At 36.3% G+C, this 15,506-nt stretch overlaps 2 protein-coding genes across 5 annotated transcripts in view; one reads left to right on the plus strand and one right to left on the minus strand.

The window, feature by feature from the left end:
- The window catches only part of LOC135107442 (uncharacterized), a 14,851-nt gene extending 6,484 nt beyond the window's left edge, over window positions 1-8,367 (plus strand). Inside the window, exons 2-4 of one of the 2 annotated variants that reach the window (XM_064017312.1) lie at window positions 1,791-1,920; window positions 2,421-2,507; window positions 3,276-8,367. In XM_064017312.1, coding sequence (XP_063873382.1) covers window positions 1,820-1,920; window positions 2,421-2,507; window positions 3,276-4,746 — 1,659 coding nt within the window. In that variant the 5' untranslated portion in view covers window positions 1,791-1,819 and the 3' untranslated portion in view covers window positions 4,747-8,367. The remainder of the gene's footprint in view (window positions 1-1,790; window positions 1,921-2,420; window positions 2,508-3,275) is intronic. The other variant, XM_064017313.1, reaches the window with a different exon arrangement.
- LOC135107440 (actin-related protein 5-like) overlaps window positions 6,703-15,506 on the minus strand; it is a 41,224-nt gene continuing 32,420 nt past the window's right edge. For all 3 annotated transcript variants that reach the window (XM_064017309.1, XM_064017308.1, XM_064017310.1), the window contains 6 exons: window positions 14,697-14,827; window positions 12,656-12,794; window positions 11,697-11,852; window positions 10,589-10,825; window positions 9,053-9,173; window positions 6,703-8,430 (listed from right to left, as the gene is read on the minus strand). In XM_064017309.1, coding sequence (XP_063873379.1) covers window positions 8,279-8,430; window positions 9,053-9,173; window positions 10,589-10,825; window positions 11,697-11,852; window positions 12,656-12,794; window positions 14,697-14,827 — 936 coding nt within the window. In that variant the 3' untranslated portion in view covers window positions 6,703-8,278. The remainder of the gene's footprint in view (window positions 8,431-9,052; window positions 9,174-10,588; window positions 10,826-11,696; window positions 11,853-12,655; window positions 12,795-14,696; window positions 14,828-15,506) is intronic.

The following is a 15,506-nucleotide window of genomic DNA, read 5'->3' on the forward strand; positions in this document are numbered from 1 at the left end:
AATGGTATCACAAAATGAGGGAATACAGGAGATACAAGTAAAGAGACAAGAAATCAAGAAATTGCTGGAAGAGCTGGATGTTAAAAAAAAAAAAAAACTATGGGACCAGATCAAGTAAATATATGGATATTAAAAGAATGCAGAGAACAAATGAAGGAACCCATATGGGATATAATTAACAGCTCGTTGAGAGAAGGAAAAGTACCAAGGGAATGAAAAAGAGCTAACATAGTCCCAATATATAAAGGGGAAAATAAAATGGAACTATTAAATTACAGACCAGTGTCACTAACAAGTATTGTAAGCAAGCTTTTTGAAATATTAATTAAAGGCGGATGGGTGGAATATTTAGAAGATGAAAAGATAATTACAGAAAAGCAATCTGGATTCGGGAAAGGGAGATTCTGTGTCACGAATCTACTGAGCTTTAATACGAGAGTAATAGATGGAGCGCGAGAGAGGGACAGATGGGTTGATACCTGGATCTCAAAAAAAAAAAAAAAAAAAAAAAAACATTTGATAAACTTCCCCACAAAAGCCTTATGTGGAAGTTAAAGAATGAAGGAGGACTAAAGGGAGCAACATTGAGATGGATGGATGATTATTTACAAGGGAGGGAAATGAGAACAGTAATCAGAGACACTAATTCAAGTTGGCGTGAAGTGACAAGTGGGGTACAGCAAGGATCTGTGTTGGCACCTATTGTGTTTGAAATATATGTAAATGATATGACAGAGGATCTAAATAGTTATATAAACCTTGTCACTGATGATGCAAAAATAATGAAAATAATAAAGGATGAAAATGAGTGCAAGAAAGTGCTAGAGGATATTGACAAGATACATGCATTGAGCCAAAGATGGAAACTAGAATTTAATGCCAGAAAATGCCACGTTTTGGAAGTAGGGAAAAGTAGAAAGAGATCTTCAAGGAATTACAAAATGGGAGGAGAAATAATAACGAAAAGTAATGAAGAAAAGATTCGGGAGTAACGATCCAGGACACACTATCACCTGAAAGGCACATAAACGGAACATTCGGCTCTGCATACAGCTTGTTAACAGACATTAGGATGGCGTTTAACTATTTAGATAAGAAATTATTAAGAAAATTATAACACGCATGATAACACCTAAACTGGAATACGCAGCAGTAATTTGGGCTCTACTTAAAAAAGAAAAGATGTACGAAAACTGGAAAGATTACAGAGGATAGCGACAAAGATGGTACCAGAATTTAAAGACTTAAGCTATGAAGAAAGACTTGAAAAGATAGGATTACCAACACTACAAGAGAGAAGAGAAAGAAAAGACCTGATAACAATGTACAAATTAGTAAAAAATACAGAAAGAATAGACAGAAATTCCTTGGTACCACAGATGAAGGAGGGACAGAGACGGACGAGGGGGCATGGGAAGAAAATAAAGAATAGTGGATGTTCGAGCGACATCAAGAAATACAGCTTCCCGTATCGAATTATTGAAATCTGGAATTATTTGAAGATAGAGGTGGTTGTGGTAAACAGTGTACACATGTTTAAAGAGAAACTGGATAAATATGGTTATGGAGACAGGACAAAATGAGCTTTGGCTCGTGCCCTGTACAATACAACTAGGTAAACACACACACACACACACACACACACACACACACACACACACACACACACAAAAAAAAAAAAAAAAAAAAAGCGTTAATAGATTTTCTTTGGAAATTAGAGTCTTTCGCCATGCCACAACCGAAACTGATGGTGTTTCTTATATACTTATTTATCTATTCGTGCATTTTAGCTTCACACCAAGGCTGAGTAAAGGTTGTGATGAGATGCCGTGTCCTTCACCAGACCATGAAGCTAGATTGTTCATGTTATGCGCTGCGGAGAATCATCTTTTTCCTCGCTTGTGTGATCTTCATCATGATGTAAGTTCTTGTGATTCCAAGAAAAAAATAAATAAACAAAACAAAAAAAGTTCACATCTTTAATATACAGAAACGATCAGTCTTCATGAAATTTGTTCACAATGAAAGTTCCTGGCAACCAAAGAGGCAATCAGGATATTCAGTATTGCATGTCATCGATCTAAATCTAACTCGTAGTCAGATAATGAGCATAAACACTATTTAGGAAAACATTTAGACATTAAAAATGGCTTTAAGTGTTGATGTATTTATATATATATATATATATATATATATATATATATATATATATATATATATATATATATATATATATATATATATATATATATATATATATATATATATATATATATATATATATATATATATATATATATATATATATATATATATATATATATATATATATATATATATATATATATATATATATATATATATATATATATATATTTATTTATTTATTTTATTTATTTTTTTTTTTTCCTCTCTCTCAGGTTACAGATGCTGTTCAGCGGGGACAAGCAGCTGCTACTTTCCAAAGAGCAAGTCCCGCGCCTTATGATATTCCATCGAGATTACAGGTGGCGTATGCCTCAATATTTAACTTCTACAACCTTCGTAGTCTTAGTCTAACTTCTGATATGCGGATCATCACGTCCACCAAACTTCATCTTCTGTTCCTCACTGAAATTTAGTTGTATGCTGACAGCGGACCTTTGTCTATTTCCTTTTACTTTTTCTATCCTTTGTTTCAAAGCTTGCTGTTGAGTCTAAAAGTACTAGTTTATATTTTATAACTTGCTCTCGTGCCCACGCTCATGACTCGAGTCTTCAGAATTTTCCACGATCTGGCTAAGATCTCAATGTTACTCTCTTACTAAATTCATATTTTTTGTGTCTCACCTAAGTCCAGCTATGTACAATTCTTTGGCTATAATGCTTCCTAAGTGGAGCACATTTTCACTCATTTCTCACTTGCTTAATTTTTTTTTACCAGATTTCAGTGATCACCATCAGGTTTGGTTATCAGCTTCTTTCAGTTACCAACCTGGTGGACAAATCTCCAACTTTATTTTACATATCTTAAAGAAACTAGTGCATCACCCTACCCACACTTTTGACTGCCTTAAAAATATGTACAACATTGTCAACCTTTTCCTAATCTCTAACCCTTCGACATATTCTTGACAAACTGTCAAAAATATGTGCTCCTCGAATCAGTCTTATTTCCTTACCCTGCCCTATCACTAAAAATCTTAAGTGGGAGAACCTAAGATGGTACTATTTTGACTGTATCATCTCATTATAGTCAGAAATAGATTAAAAAAATAATATCCTCTCTCCAACAGAACCTCTGTCAGACCCTCGCGGATAAGCCCCAGAGCGCTGTTTTACCTGAGAGCCAGCGTGGATAACAGGACACGGGAGCAGGTGCGTGACATCGTGGCTCGAGCATACAACCTCCCACCACTCTATGGCATTAAGAAACGTCCCCATCTGGCCAGTAAATGCGGTACTTATCCATCCCTCTTTAACTTGTCCTTCAATAACATCTACTGGCAAGTCTTTCATTTTAGCCAAGGAACATTTTACTTGTACAGCGCCTTTTTTGATAATCGCACTCTCACCCGGCCAGGACCATCCGTACGCATTCTTGGCATGGTGAACCGAATCAAACTTGACGTCAGTACTTATTGCCAGCTGTGGTACAGAGGTGAGGGTACCCCTGTTGTGGCCAAGGTGGTCGAGTATCGTTACCTTTGGGTCCGTGAGTGGGGCAATTATAGAAATGGCATCCTGCAACCATACTTGTTGCAGTGTGTCATTCCAGAATCACACAGGCAACGAGTCCCGCAGTCAGTCTCACTGGTGGAAGGACGCTGCGACCAGTCTACCAATAACCTGCAAGTGGTCCACAATCTTCCACCAAAAGGGCAGAAACAAAATTTTGCCATATGTGTGAAGGGAATGACTTTTTCTGATGACGTAAGTGTCAGATTAGTGGAGTGGTTAGAGCTACAGTTCCTGTTAGGGGTGGACAAGGTCTTTCTCTATAACTTCGAAATCCACCCCAATATCACCAAAGTGTTAAAATTCTATGAATCCCAAGGTAAAGTTGTTTTGAAGAGTTTGACACTAGCAGGTGAGCAACCAATCATTCGTGGGCTTGTCGAGCTGTACGAGTATTTAAACACCAAAGTAATGCACAAGCTGCAACAAGAAGTGATTCCATACAATGACTGCTTATATAGAAATATGAATCTTTACAAGTTCATTGTGCTGATTGATACTGACGAAGTCATCATGCCCAGAACAGTCCCAGGATGGAAGGAATTACTGAAACAAATGGCACCACAAGTCATGATGGGAGAGGGTCATCCATACGCCTCTTATTATGCACGCAACGTGTATTTCTTGGATTCAATGCAGGATAAGCACAGATGGGCGATGGATGTACCTCGTTTCATGCATATGTTACAACATCTGTACCGCGCTGCCAACTACACAGCTCCCACAAGTTATGTCAAAGCTTTTCATGACCCTCAGCGGGTGCTCACGCTACACAACCACTTTCCTCTTTCCTGCTTGACGCCCGATTGTCCATACTTCCGCATCCCAACAGAGGTCGCGCACCTTCAACATTACCGTAGGGAGTGCGTGAGTGAGCTTCTCGATTTGTGTCCCTACTACCGGAGCCACACTGTTGAAGATGATGATATCCTCAAGTTTAAGAAACCTCTGCTGCTCGGCACCCTCCACACTCTGCGACACCTTGGGTTCCTACAGGAACGATGGAACCTAACACAGATAGAGGGGTAGGCTATGTGCTACCATAGATCATATAAGGCACTACACTGCTGTGGATGTAGTGCGCATGAAGATGATTGTCGCCATGCAAGACAATGGAGTGACGCAGGATGGCAAGAGCATGAGGCTGTCAGTAAAATGAAAATCTGAGAATACTAAGAATGCTCATGCCTGAGTCTCACACTCTACCATGATAGTGATTATAATATTTACCTTGTATTTTTACACACACACACTAGAGCTCTGTGGAGACGGCCAGAAATGTATTCCATAAAATGCGGTTGCAGATAAAACTGTAGATATAAAAAAAAAAAAAAAAAATGCGGTTGCAGACTTCTTTTATCTCCATATCCGCGGTTGTGTTTGCGAATGTAAATATTTTTTTTATATACTCGTACATATTACAGTAATACCAAGCGTGTAACGTCTGTGGCACAAAGCTTCGGAGAGGAGAGAAAAACAAAATAAATAGATAATTAAACTGAAAAAAAAAGCCCAATATATTTCAAGAATGTTAAAGCAGAAAATGTAACTGAGGAGTGGGAGTAAATGGGGCAAGGAGATGGAGGTAGTAGGAGTGGTAAGCGTGTGGACAGAGGAAGGGCAAAAAGGAGTAGTGGTTAGAAGGGAATACTTATTCCCCACTACTTCCTCTGCTTCTTCAGTCCTTCATCTCTCTACTTCGTCCCTGTGCTCCCATCCCCCCACTTCCTTGGCCCAAGTACTCTTCTTTCGTTACGAACTCCCTTCCTCTCCCTTTTTTCTTTCATCTTGCCTCAAAACTCCCTCCCTGTTGCCTCCCCTTCCCTTACCTGTCCAAGATAAGGGGATAAGGGAGTGACGCCTCTCTCTCTCTCTCTCTCTCTCTCTCTCTCTCCATCCTTTTTCATCCTCTTACTCTCATATAATTTCATTCTCAATCTCATTCTATTTATCAGTCCTCAGGATTATTCTTACTCTCACACGTCATATTTTGCCAACTTTCACACTCACTCACGTTGTCATTCATTCTTATAATTAGTACTCACAGAGATGTCAAAAGCATACCATCAGTCTTGTTTGATGTTGGCCATTGACTAGTTGTGGGAAAAATTAAATTAAATCCCCCAAAATATCTAAAGTCAACAGAGAACAATATGTATTAGAAAATTTGAAAGATGTTAAGTTACTTTTCGAACAAAAATTAGAAGATCTAAGAGAGGATCAAGATGTGATGGCAGAAGCTGATGTTGTGGATGTATACAAAACTTTCAAAAGTGGAATTGATATGGCTGCTAAAAGAAACCATAAGAGTAAAAAAGAGTAAAAAAGAAAACAGTTTGATGGGATAAAGAAATAAAAAAAAAAGAAAAAAAGAAAAAGAAAAATATGTAGTTTAGAATGGATGAAGAACAGGGCAGAAAACGCAAGGCAGAGATATGTTATGACAGGAGATGAAGCAGAAGACTTAAAAGGGCAGCTGAAAACTCATGGGAAAAAGGTTGGAAGAGACCTGTTTAACCTGAAAGGAACTAGAAAACTGATATATGGAAGGGCACAGAAGTTTAGAACTAAAAAGATGTTGAATGCCAGACAATATTCAGTGAACAGGGAGAACAGCTTGTTGAGATAGAGTGAAAGCACGATGGAAGGAATATTTTCATGATTTACTGAATGTTGAGGTGGAAACAATACAGGAAGATTTATCAGACCAAGAAAAAGATGAGGACTATGAAATAAAATTGCAAACTAACTGATAACATTACAGGAAGTGAAAGCTAAAAGCTGCCATTGAGGAATTGAAAAAAAGTGGAAAGAGCCCCAGAAATGATGGCCTAAATAATGAGCATTTTAAGACTGGAGATGCAGCAGAAAGGTGGCTGACAGACATATTCAATGAGGCATAGAATGATAAATGAATACATTTGACTTGGGGAGAGCTATAACATGCCTCATACATAGGAAGGGTGATGAAAAAAATTATAATAATTACTGAGAATCTCTTTTAATTACAGCATGTAAGCTTTATGAAGGGATACTTGAAAGTAGATTGAGAACAAGAGAAGAAAACCTGGGAGTGTGGCAGTATGGCTTCCTACCAAACAGGAGTACCTTGCATCTGCTGTGGTCTCAAGATTGGAGTAGATGCAGTGTAGGGAATGGTCTCATTATAAAAGGACAAGGGTAAGCCACTGTATGCTGTTGGGCCTTGCTCTGTTAGTATGTGGCCAGCTGTGCTGTGGCTAAGTACCTGGAGTGTAGTACATTGGTTCATGAGACTCTCCCTTTCCACAGGGGACTGACAGGGCTAAGAGTGTGAATATGTATGAGTGTGTGATGCTTTGTTTGGGTCACCCTGAGGGATTGCTGGCCTGGCCTTGTAGATAAATTGACAGATGAACTTTGTGGCTGACTAAAAATCAAGTTCTGCTTTCAATGCAGACCCTTATTCATGAGATATGTTGGAGTTTGATGTTGGTTGTGACATTAGTTTAGAGTAATGAGTCATGTCTTCCTTGCACAGTGGATCAGATGGCAAACAAGTCAGAGTTTTAACTTGGAAAAACTTGTACAATGCTCCAGCAACAAGTTACAAAAAAACTGGTAAAGTTGTGTATAAAAGCAATTCTTTATATTTTTACAAAGTTATAATTGTACAGCAACTGTATAAAATCTTTATTAAACACATATTCTTCTGTTAATATAGTAACTTGTCTAGGCCTTAATTATAGATATACAACTTCTTATTCTTAGTTTCTGATATGATTTCATGCCAAGCCACTGACTGCTATTCCATCCAATTCAAACTACTTGCAGCATCATGTAAGACCTTTATGCTGAGTATCTAAACCAACTTTCCTTTTAATCTTGATGCTAAACTCTATGTGTGTATGTATGTGTGATATACATGAAAGGAGTTGTGATCATACTGTCTCACCTCCATCTCTACTAGTACCCAATTTTCCTTAAAGAGATGAATACAACTTGCATGGACTGCTCTCTTAATCAGATCATCCCAGACTTTTTTGCTTCTCTGGAGAAAGCTGTGCTTAATACCTCTTACAAGTGGTTCTCTTCAGTTTTCTCCCATGCCTTCTTGTGTCCCTTTTGTTCTACACAGCCAAGTCCTCTCTACTTTAGTTGTTGCACTCCCTTCATCACTAATCTGAACACTGCAATTAAGTCTCCTCTCTTCCTTTGCATTTCTTAAAGATGGGAGCTGCAGCCTGGACAATCTTTCTTCATATGATAAATTTCATATTAGGAGCCATTTTTGTTGCTGCTCTGTATTCTTTCCAATTTCCATTTATACTTTTCAGGGTGACCACACTATTGCTGCACATTTAACTCTTGGTCTTATCTTCATAATTTCTTCACTCACTCATATCCTTAATGATATTAGTTACACCTGTTACTTTGTTTATATGTTTCTTTGTGTGTGTGTGTGTGTGTGTGTGTGTGTGTGTGTGTGTGTGTGGAAGTGTCTGCCTTGATTTTACACATGAAGGCTCAATGTCTTTCTACAGATGTTGTATCTTGACAAAGGGTTACATTAAAGCTATTCTCAATTTGATGTGCCATCACCAGAAAGCTCTTGTGCTGGGTCACTACTGAGGAGAGTAGCCTCTGGAGCAGGAGTGGTCTCTTTGCTGGGCACGGTTGATTCTGGCGCTGACTCAGTAGCCACAGGTGTTAATGATGCCCAGAACTGATTACCTGCAGAGATGAGCAGAAGAACTCAGTGAGAGTCTAACATTTTATTTGTTATATATGTGATGTGCACCTAACCAAGCAGTAAAGTCATGTGCAACTTATTCATTTTGTCCTATTGTTTCTACTGAGAATTTAATACACAAAAAGACTTGATAAACTTGGTGAGTTGCCACCAGATTCTTAAAACTGACACATGCAAACAATGTATCTCCCATTCAAAATAATAATAATAATAATAATAATAGTGAGCATATCTCCATTAAAATTATAGATTTCTTTTTTTTCATGTTTCTGAAAGGCTTGAAATATGCTTGCAGATGCCAGCTTTACTCACAAATGATGTCTCAGTAAGTTACAAAATCAATAGCAGCCTTTTAGAGCAAAGCATAGTTATACAAGATTCTCCAACACCATTTCTGCATACTGCTCAACCATCCAAAATTTTCACTAATTTAAAAGACTCTTTCCCTGTCATTCAAATTAAGTTACTTTACAGCAGAAGATAAAAGAATAAAGATGGCATATAATAAAGAACACTAATTTCTAAAGCAGAATAGCCACCAACTTTTTTTGCTTTAGTGTCTCTTTCATAATGTAGTGGATTTAGGCTCATGACAGCACTTACCATATTTATGATGTTTTATACAGTCTCCTCCATGCTCCAAATAATCTGCTCTTGTCAATCCCTCGTCCATCAAGTTTCCTATACAACCTTGTGCTCCATACCAGGGGTCCAACACTGGATCCTATGAGAAAATATTACTTCTTAAGTTTACAAGTGATGAAGACTTACTCTGAAATTATTTAATTCAGTCACAGTCAATCTGTACAGCATACTCTCCTTCTAATGGTACCCTAACAGTTTATTAAGTTTAAATGTTCTTGTGTGCATAAAAAAAGTGTTTAAAAGATTAAATTTCTAGCATTTTTGTAACATTTGTAGATCATTAATCTTTCATTGTATACAATGAAGATAATGAGAAACAAGAAAAAAATATATATGAATATGACTGGTCTAGTTACGAAGTGGAGTGTTACATTTAAAACATATGAAATAGGTTTCTACTTGAAAAATTACTCTTGGATGTACATTCACATGTCAAGTACAGTGAAGTAATGAAATGTGGACTGGCTGAGGTGGCCTTATGCAGCACTCTATGATAGCCTGGTCTCATAGAAGGGATAGTGGAAAGTAAAATGACTAAAGCAGTATGTGTATGATGATGATGATGATGATGATGATGATGATGATGATGATAATAATAATGAACAATAATAATAATAATAATAATAATAATAATAAATAATAATAATAATAATAATAATAATAATAATAATAATAATAATAATAATAATAATAATAAAAAAAAAATAATAACAATAAAAAAAATAATAATAATAATATTCAGTTTATTAATCTTGCATTCTTACAGCAGAAAATCCACATATGCAAAAGGAAATGGATAAGAAATTTAGTTATATAAAAATATTTTTTTGCAGTTATGTATCAAGTTAGAGATCTGAAAATGAGTATGCATATATTTCACATAAATAAAATCATGTGAATATACTGATATTTAAGAAATAGTGAAATGCTCCCCATATATATGATGAGGCTTAAATATATAAAAATATAAAATATAAGAAAAATCAAAGAAAAGTTGCAAACAAGGAAAATACATCATGGCTATTAAAAAGATGAAAGTCTCACCCTGCAACACCTGACTGTGAGGATGTCTGACCTTCAATGCAATGTTCATCATCGAAAAACTTTTCATTCAACTAAGAGCAGTTTTGATGTGTTCAGTGATGACAAATTCAAAAAGGAAGATATATCAAGATCATCCAGATTTCAATGTGGTAGTACTGATCAATCAAAAATGCAAAAATGTTATTTTTTTTAATGTGAGTATAGTACCATTTTGTTTTTCTTAATAAACTCTGTCAAAAGTTTCAGAATATTTTGTTATTTCTACTGATACTTCACAACATGGATGAAAATGTTCTCCATTATGCAACAGTGCTGTTGTAGGATACATGTGGCTGATCATGAAATCAGAAATCGAATAAACATTAATAAATATTGGATGTGAAGTTATCAGATTGAAATGCATATGTAAAGTGAGGTTTGTAAAGTGAGAATATAGTACTTTAACCTCACCTTGGCCATGGTGACAGAGAAGTGTGACTGGAAGGGTCTGGTGGCAAGTAGATCCCGCTCTATCCTTGGCTTGAGGCCTGGCAGGGAGGAGGGTCCACCTGTGAGGAACACATTGGCCACCAGACGCTCCTGAGTAGGGGCATCAAACAGACTCAACACATATTGTATGGTAGCTGTGATCCCGCCTTGTTCCAGCCCATACATGTATGGCTGAAACAGCAACTCACCAATCCTGATCTGTGGGAAGAAGGGCATGTTGTTCTAAGATTATGTTTATTTAAAATTAGGAACATGAACTGCATGACAAATGAATAAATTTGTTATACTTGATCCTTCCATTTTCAATGCAAACTGGCTTTCTGATGTTATCTCTTTCCTTTCCAAGTGTTCAACTCAGTTTCTTTGTATTATCTTTTCAGAAATTCATTTACTATACTTAATAATGGTGAAGCTATGTAGTCTAGTGGATCATGTTCATTCCCTTTCTTAAATATGTTATGTAATGGAATCATATTGGCTCTTCTTTAGCTCTGGCAATTTTCCTTGCATTTGAATCATGAAGTATTATGAATGGTGGTTTTCAATGCTTCTCAGCACACTCCTTTGATGTCCAGCAAGAGATGTAGATTATTTTTACCTGTGAGAGACTGGCACTAGAGCACTAAGAAAAATAATTGCACTAATTTTCTATTATAAGAGAAGTTAATAATAATAAATAAATAAATAAATAAATAAAATACTGAACATTTTACTTTAAAAAATGTCATCTACTGTCTTTAGTATTTTTTTCCACAAATTTTTCCTATCCTCTCCCTTGCAAATTGGGATGATATTTGCTTACAATTCTATAATAATAATAAATAAATAAATAAATAAATAAAATACTGAACATTTTAGTTTAAAAAATGTCATTTACAGTCTAGTATTTTTTTCCACAAATTTTTCCTATCCTCTCCCTTGCAAATTTGCAAATGATATTTGCTTACAATTTTTCCCTCCTCTAAATGTGTATGGACTGGTTGTTAAATAGTCTTTGTCACACTATGTAAAGGTGTGAATGAGTTGATGTAAAAAGAAAAATATTAATAGAAGAAGATAAGTTACTCACCTGCTCGGTGGACAACTCTATTTGGTAGTTCTCAGCAAGTGAGGTGGGTTTGCTTGCTGTAGAGTCTCCCAAAAATTCAGGACTGTGTTGCCTGAGGGCTGACTCAAGTTCCTGAAGCTTTTCATTCTCCTCCTCACTATCTGAGCCTCCACCCTCCTATGACAAAGGAAGACAAAAAATTAATAAAGTTTAAAACATTTTGACCTACTACTTTTCAATAAAAAAAAGTACTTTTCCTTCTTCCTTTACCTTGCACTTTAACTCTGTCTCAACTCTTCCATCCAACATAGTTTGACTCTAAATACTTACAACAATCCATCTCTTCCAGTTCTTCATCCAATCTTACATTCATCCTTTCACCACCTATCTCTTTCAAACATTCATTACTCTACTTTTACCAACATTCACTTTCAGCTTCCTCCTCCTACAAACACACTCAAACTCCTCCACTAGTCTTTTCAACCTCCTCTCTGAGTCAGCCACCAAAGCTGTATCATCAACAGAAGCTGACTCAGATCCCATATCCTTTCTCCCAACTGATCAAACTCAGGCCTCTGCCTAAAGCCACATCCACACTAAGGGTTGTGACTCGCAGTTTGAGTCCATGGGTTATGTTGCTGCACTCAGTAAGTGTCCATATTGTGAAGCAAGACAGAAGTGTTTGGATAGGCGGGGACTTGGTCACTTTTCTGGAGGATGCTCCCAGAAGAAGCTAGACAACAAAGAAAGAGATAAATATAGAAAGATAATGTAAATTCTTCTGCAAACCTTTACTGTGATCAATGAATGCATTCACTTGATTAGGTAACTGTAAATAAATAACAAAGATTAGGTCACTTCCTGCTATTCCCCCCCCCTCTCTCTCTCTCTCTCTCTCTCTCTCTCTCTCTCTCTCTCTCTCTCTCTGTCCCTGTCTATTTATTAGTCTGCCTGTTTGTACATCTGCTTTAAGTCCTGACCTTGTTGATGGCCTTGTAGACATCCCAGTCCTCATCTCGCATGCCAAAATTGTCATCTTTTTTCTCACGTCGTGCCAACTGAGATATGATGCGCATCCTCTCCTGAGATGCAGCTGTCCTGCGCTTCGCCATCTCCTGCCTGAAGAGTTAGCAATGAAGGAAGGGGTTAGGTCCTGTCATCAGCATTCCACACTATAACATCAAATTATCTGATAAACTACAAAGGAAAAAACTGATGTCATGGAAATATTCAGGTTGAAATTATCTGAGAAGAAAAGTTTAAAAAGAAATATAGTTATTCACAGATAGAAATAGCATCCCTGTGGTGCAGTGGCCAGCATGGATAGCTACAAAATTTGAGGCTCTGGTTGGAATCCAGGCTGGGGCAGTCAGTGCACAGCTCACCCAGCTTGTTATCCTTTTTTCAGGTTAGTCAATAAATAGGTAGCTGGGGAAATCTGAGGAAGGTAAACTGTAGCAATCTGGTTGTCAAAGTGACTCTATATCCCAGGGAAAGATGTAGCTTTCATCACAAGCTAAAAGGGCAATAGAGATGAGTGCCAAGGGCCATATGGCCTCAACTTTATGTCTACAGATTGATAAATCATCAATTTCCTTCCATAATGCAAAGAATTTGGAAATCTGGAATAATGCAAGTTTATTAAATATAATAATTGCACTTCCTGGACAATATAATACACACCCCATCACATTTGGGTCAGATCTCATTAAAAAAAAAAAAAAAAAATAAAAAATAAAAAAAATAAAATAAATGTAGGTAAGTTATATGACACAGAGAGTAAAGAAGAAAACAGAACTCCTCTTTTAGGCTAGTCAAGAGTGATAAGCAAAGTTTATTTCAATCTCCTTGTTGAATGAGTCTGCAACCATTTATTATAGAACGTCACCAATAAATATGCAAAAAAAAAAAAAAAAAAAAAAAAAAAAAAAAAAAAAAAAGTAAAATTGTCATAAAATTTTCTATTGACTTCAAAATCAATGAAAACTGGGTGGTTCATACTTCAAAATGTAAGTTTTTCATTTATGCTCCATCATTTTCAAGCAACTTCTTTAGAAAATTACACATAACATGTCTGTTTGACATATTAAATATAATATTTTTATTCATACCTGAAAGAGTTAATTTTTTTACAGATATCATGGTACTTTTAAGTTGTTATATATCATTTTGTTTACTTTTCAAGATGTTGTGTCTCTTGGAGCATGCACTCACATATTCAAACACATCCACACCTCACACCATACACACACGTAAGAGGATCAAATTGCCATTCTTCTGCTTCTCCCAGGATGCGAGGTAAGAACTTCTTGGCTTCCTACACCTATTCATTGCTTAGTAAACAGGACTACAGTGTGAAGAGACTGATTCAACAGCTTGTCTCCACCTGGCAAGCAATTTGAGTCCCGGATCAAAGATACTAACCACTACACTACCAAACAAGATAAAGTTTGAAAATTAATAATCTGCAGACTATTGACTTCATCACATATTTCTCCCCACTGCCATCATTATTTGAATAAAGTTATTGTACCAGATTTATTTGAGATGTAAACCAATTCTTATAAAAAGAAGTAGCAATACATTTTTCTTAATATTTTGAAAAGTAAAACAGAAATTTTTAATGCTTGAATTAATGTATGAAAAGCTGGTCTAAGAGTGGATACTTCATATATTAAAGATCTAGAATAATGAATACATAAACAAAAAAAGAGCATAATGAGGTTGCTGTATAATGCTACTGTGAAAGATGACCAAACAAGTGATGAATTAAGCAGCTCTGATATTAAAAGATACAATAAAACAATGAAAACAGATACCATGTAGAGAAATAAGGATTGAGCTTGTTAAATATTCTAAAGAGGAAGGTACAATGCTATTCTTTTGGGTGGCTGAAGGAGGACATGGGCCAAAATCCTGAAAAAAAGACCTACAAAGCGAAGATACTGACATACTATGCGGTCTTGGAAGTTGATGTTTTGAGAACGATAATGAATACTTTGCTATTTTCTAAAACCTGACCTCTTGTGGCGGCGGGCAGCACGTCGAGCCTGAATGTCTCGCCACTGCTGCTTAACTTCTTCTACCCACTGCTCAAGATCAGCTTTTCTCTTGGGACTCACATCTTCACAAACTCTTTTGGGTTTGGGCTCCTAGAAAAGTAAAACTGTTTAAGAATGGAAAATAAAATTCAGGGCCAATGTTTAAATGCATGTAAACTGGAAATGTGCATTTATCTATATATTATGTGTGTGTGTGTGTGTGTGTGTGTGTGTGTGTGTGTGTGTGTGTGTGTGTGTGTGTGTGTGTGTGTGTGTGTGTGTGTGTGTGTGTGTGTGTGTGTGTGTTTACTGATACATTTCTTTCAATTCATACAACCCTTCTACAAAGGGTGGAGTCAAGAGTTTTTTTGGTCTCTTTAACTTCTCTTCTATAATAAACTGTCATTAATTTCTTGCTCACTGCCATAAAACTGAATGTCTCACTATCTTATATTGTTATTTATGTGGTTACTGTTCTTCAGAACACCCACTATTGTTGTCTTGCTGCACAAGACTTTCTACTTACTCTCACCCCTATTCTGTCCATTTCACTAATACATGAGTAAGATGGTATCTTCAATTTTCCATTCTTTACACAAGTAAACCCTGGAACTTTTCTGGTTATTTTTTTCTTTCTTCCTTCCTTGAACTGTTTCAAAAGAGCAGTATCAAAACATCTCTGAAACTAAACTGGCTGAGTTTTGATTCTTCTCCTGTACTTTCCTTTTGAGAGTAGAATTATGAGTGGCTTTTTTTTAACTAATTTTTGTGCACCTGGCTGGATTCTTTA

This window comes from Scylla paramamosain, chromosome 15, assembly GCF_035594125.1.
Source record: "Scylla paramamosain isolate STU-SP2022 chromosome 15, ASM3559412v1, whole genome shotgun sequence".
Taxonomy (NCBI): Eukaryota; Metazoa; Arthropoda; class Malacostraca; order Decapoda; family Portunidae; genus Scylla; species Scylla paramamosain.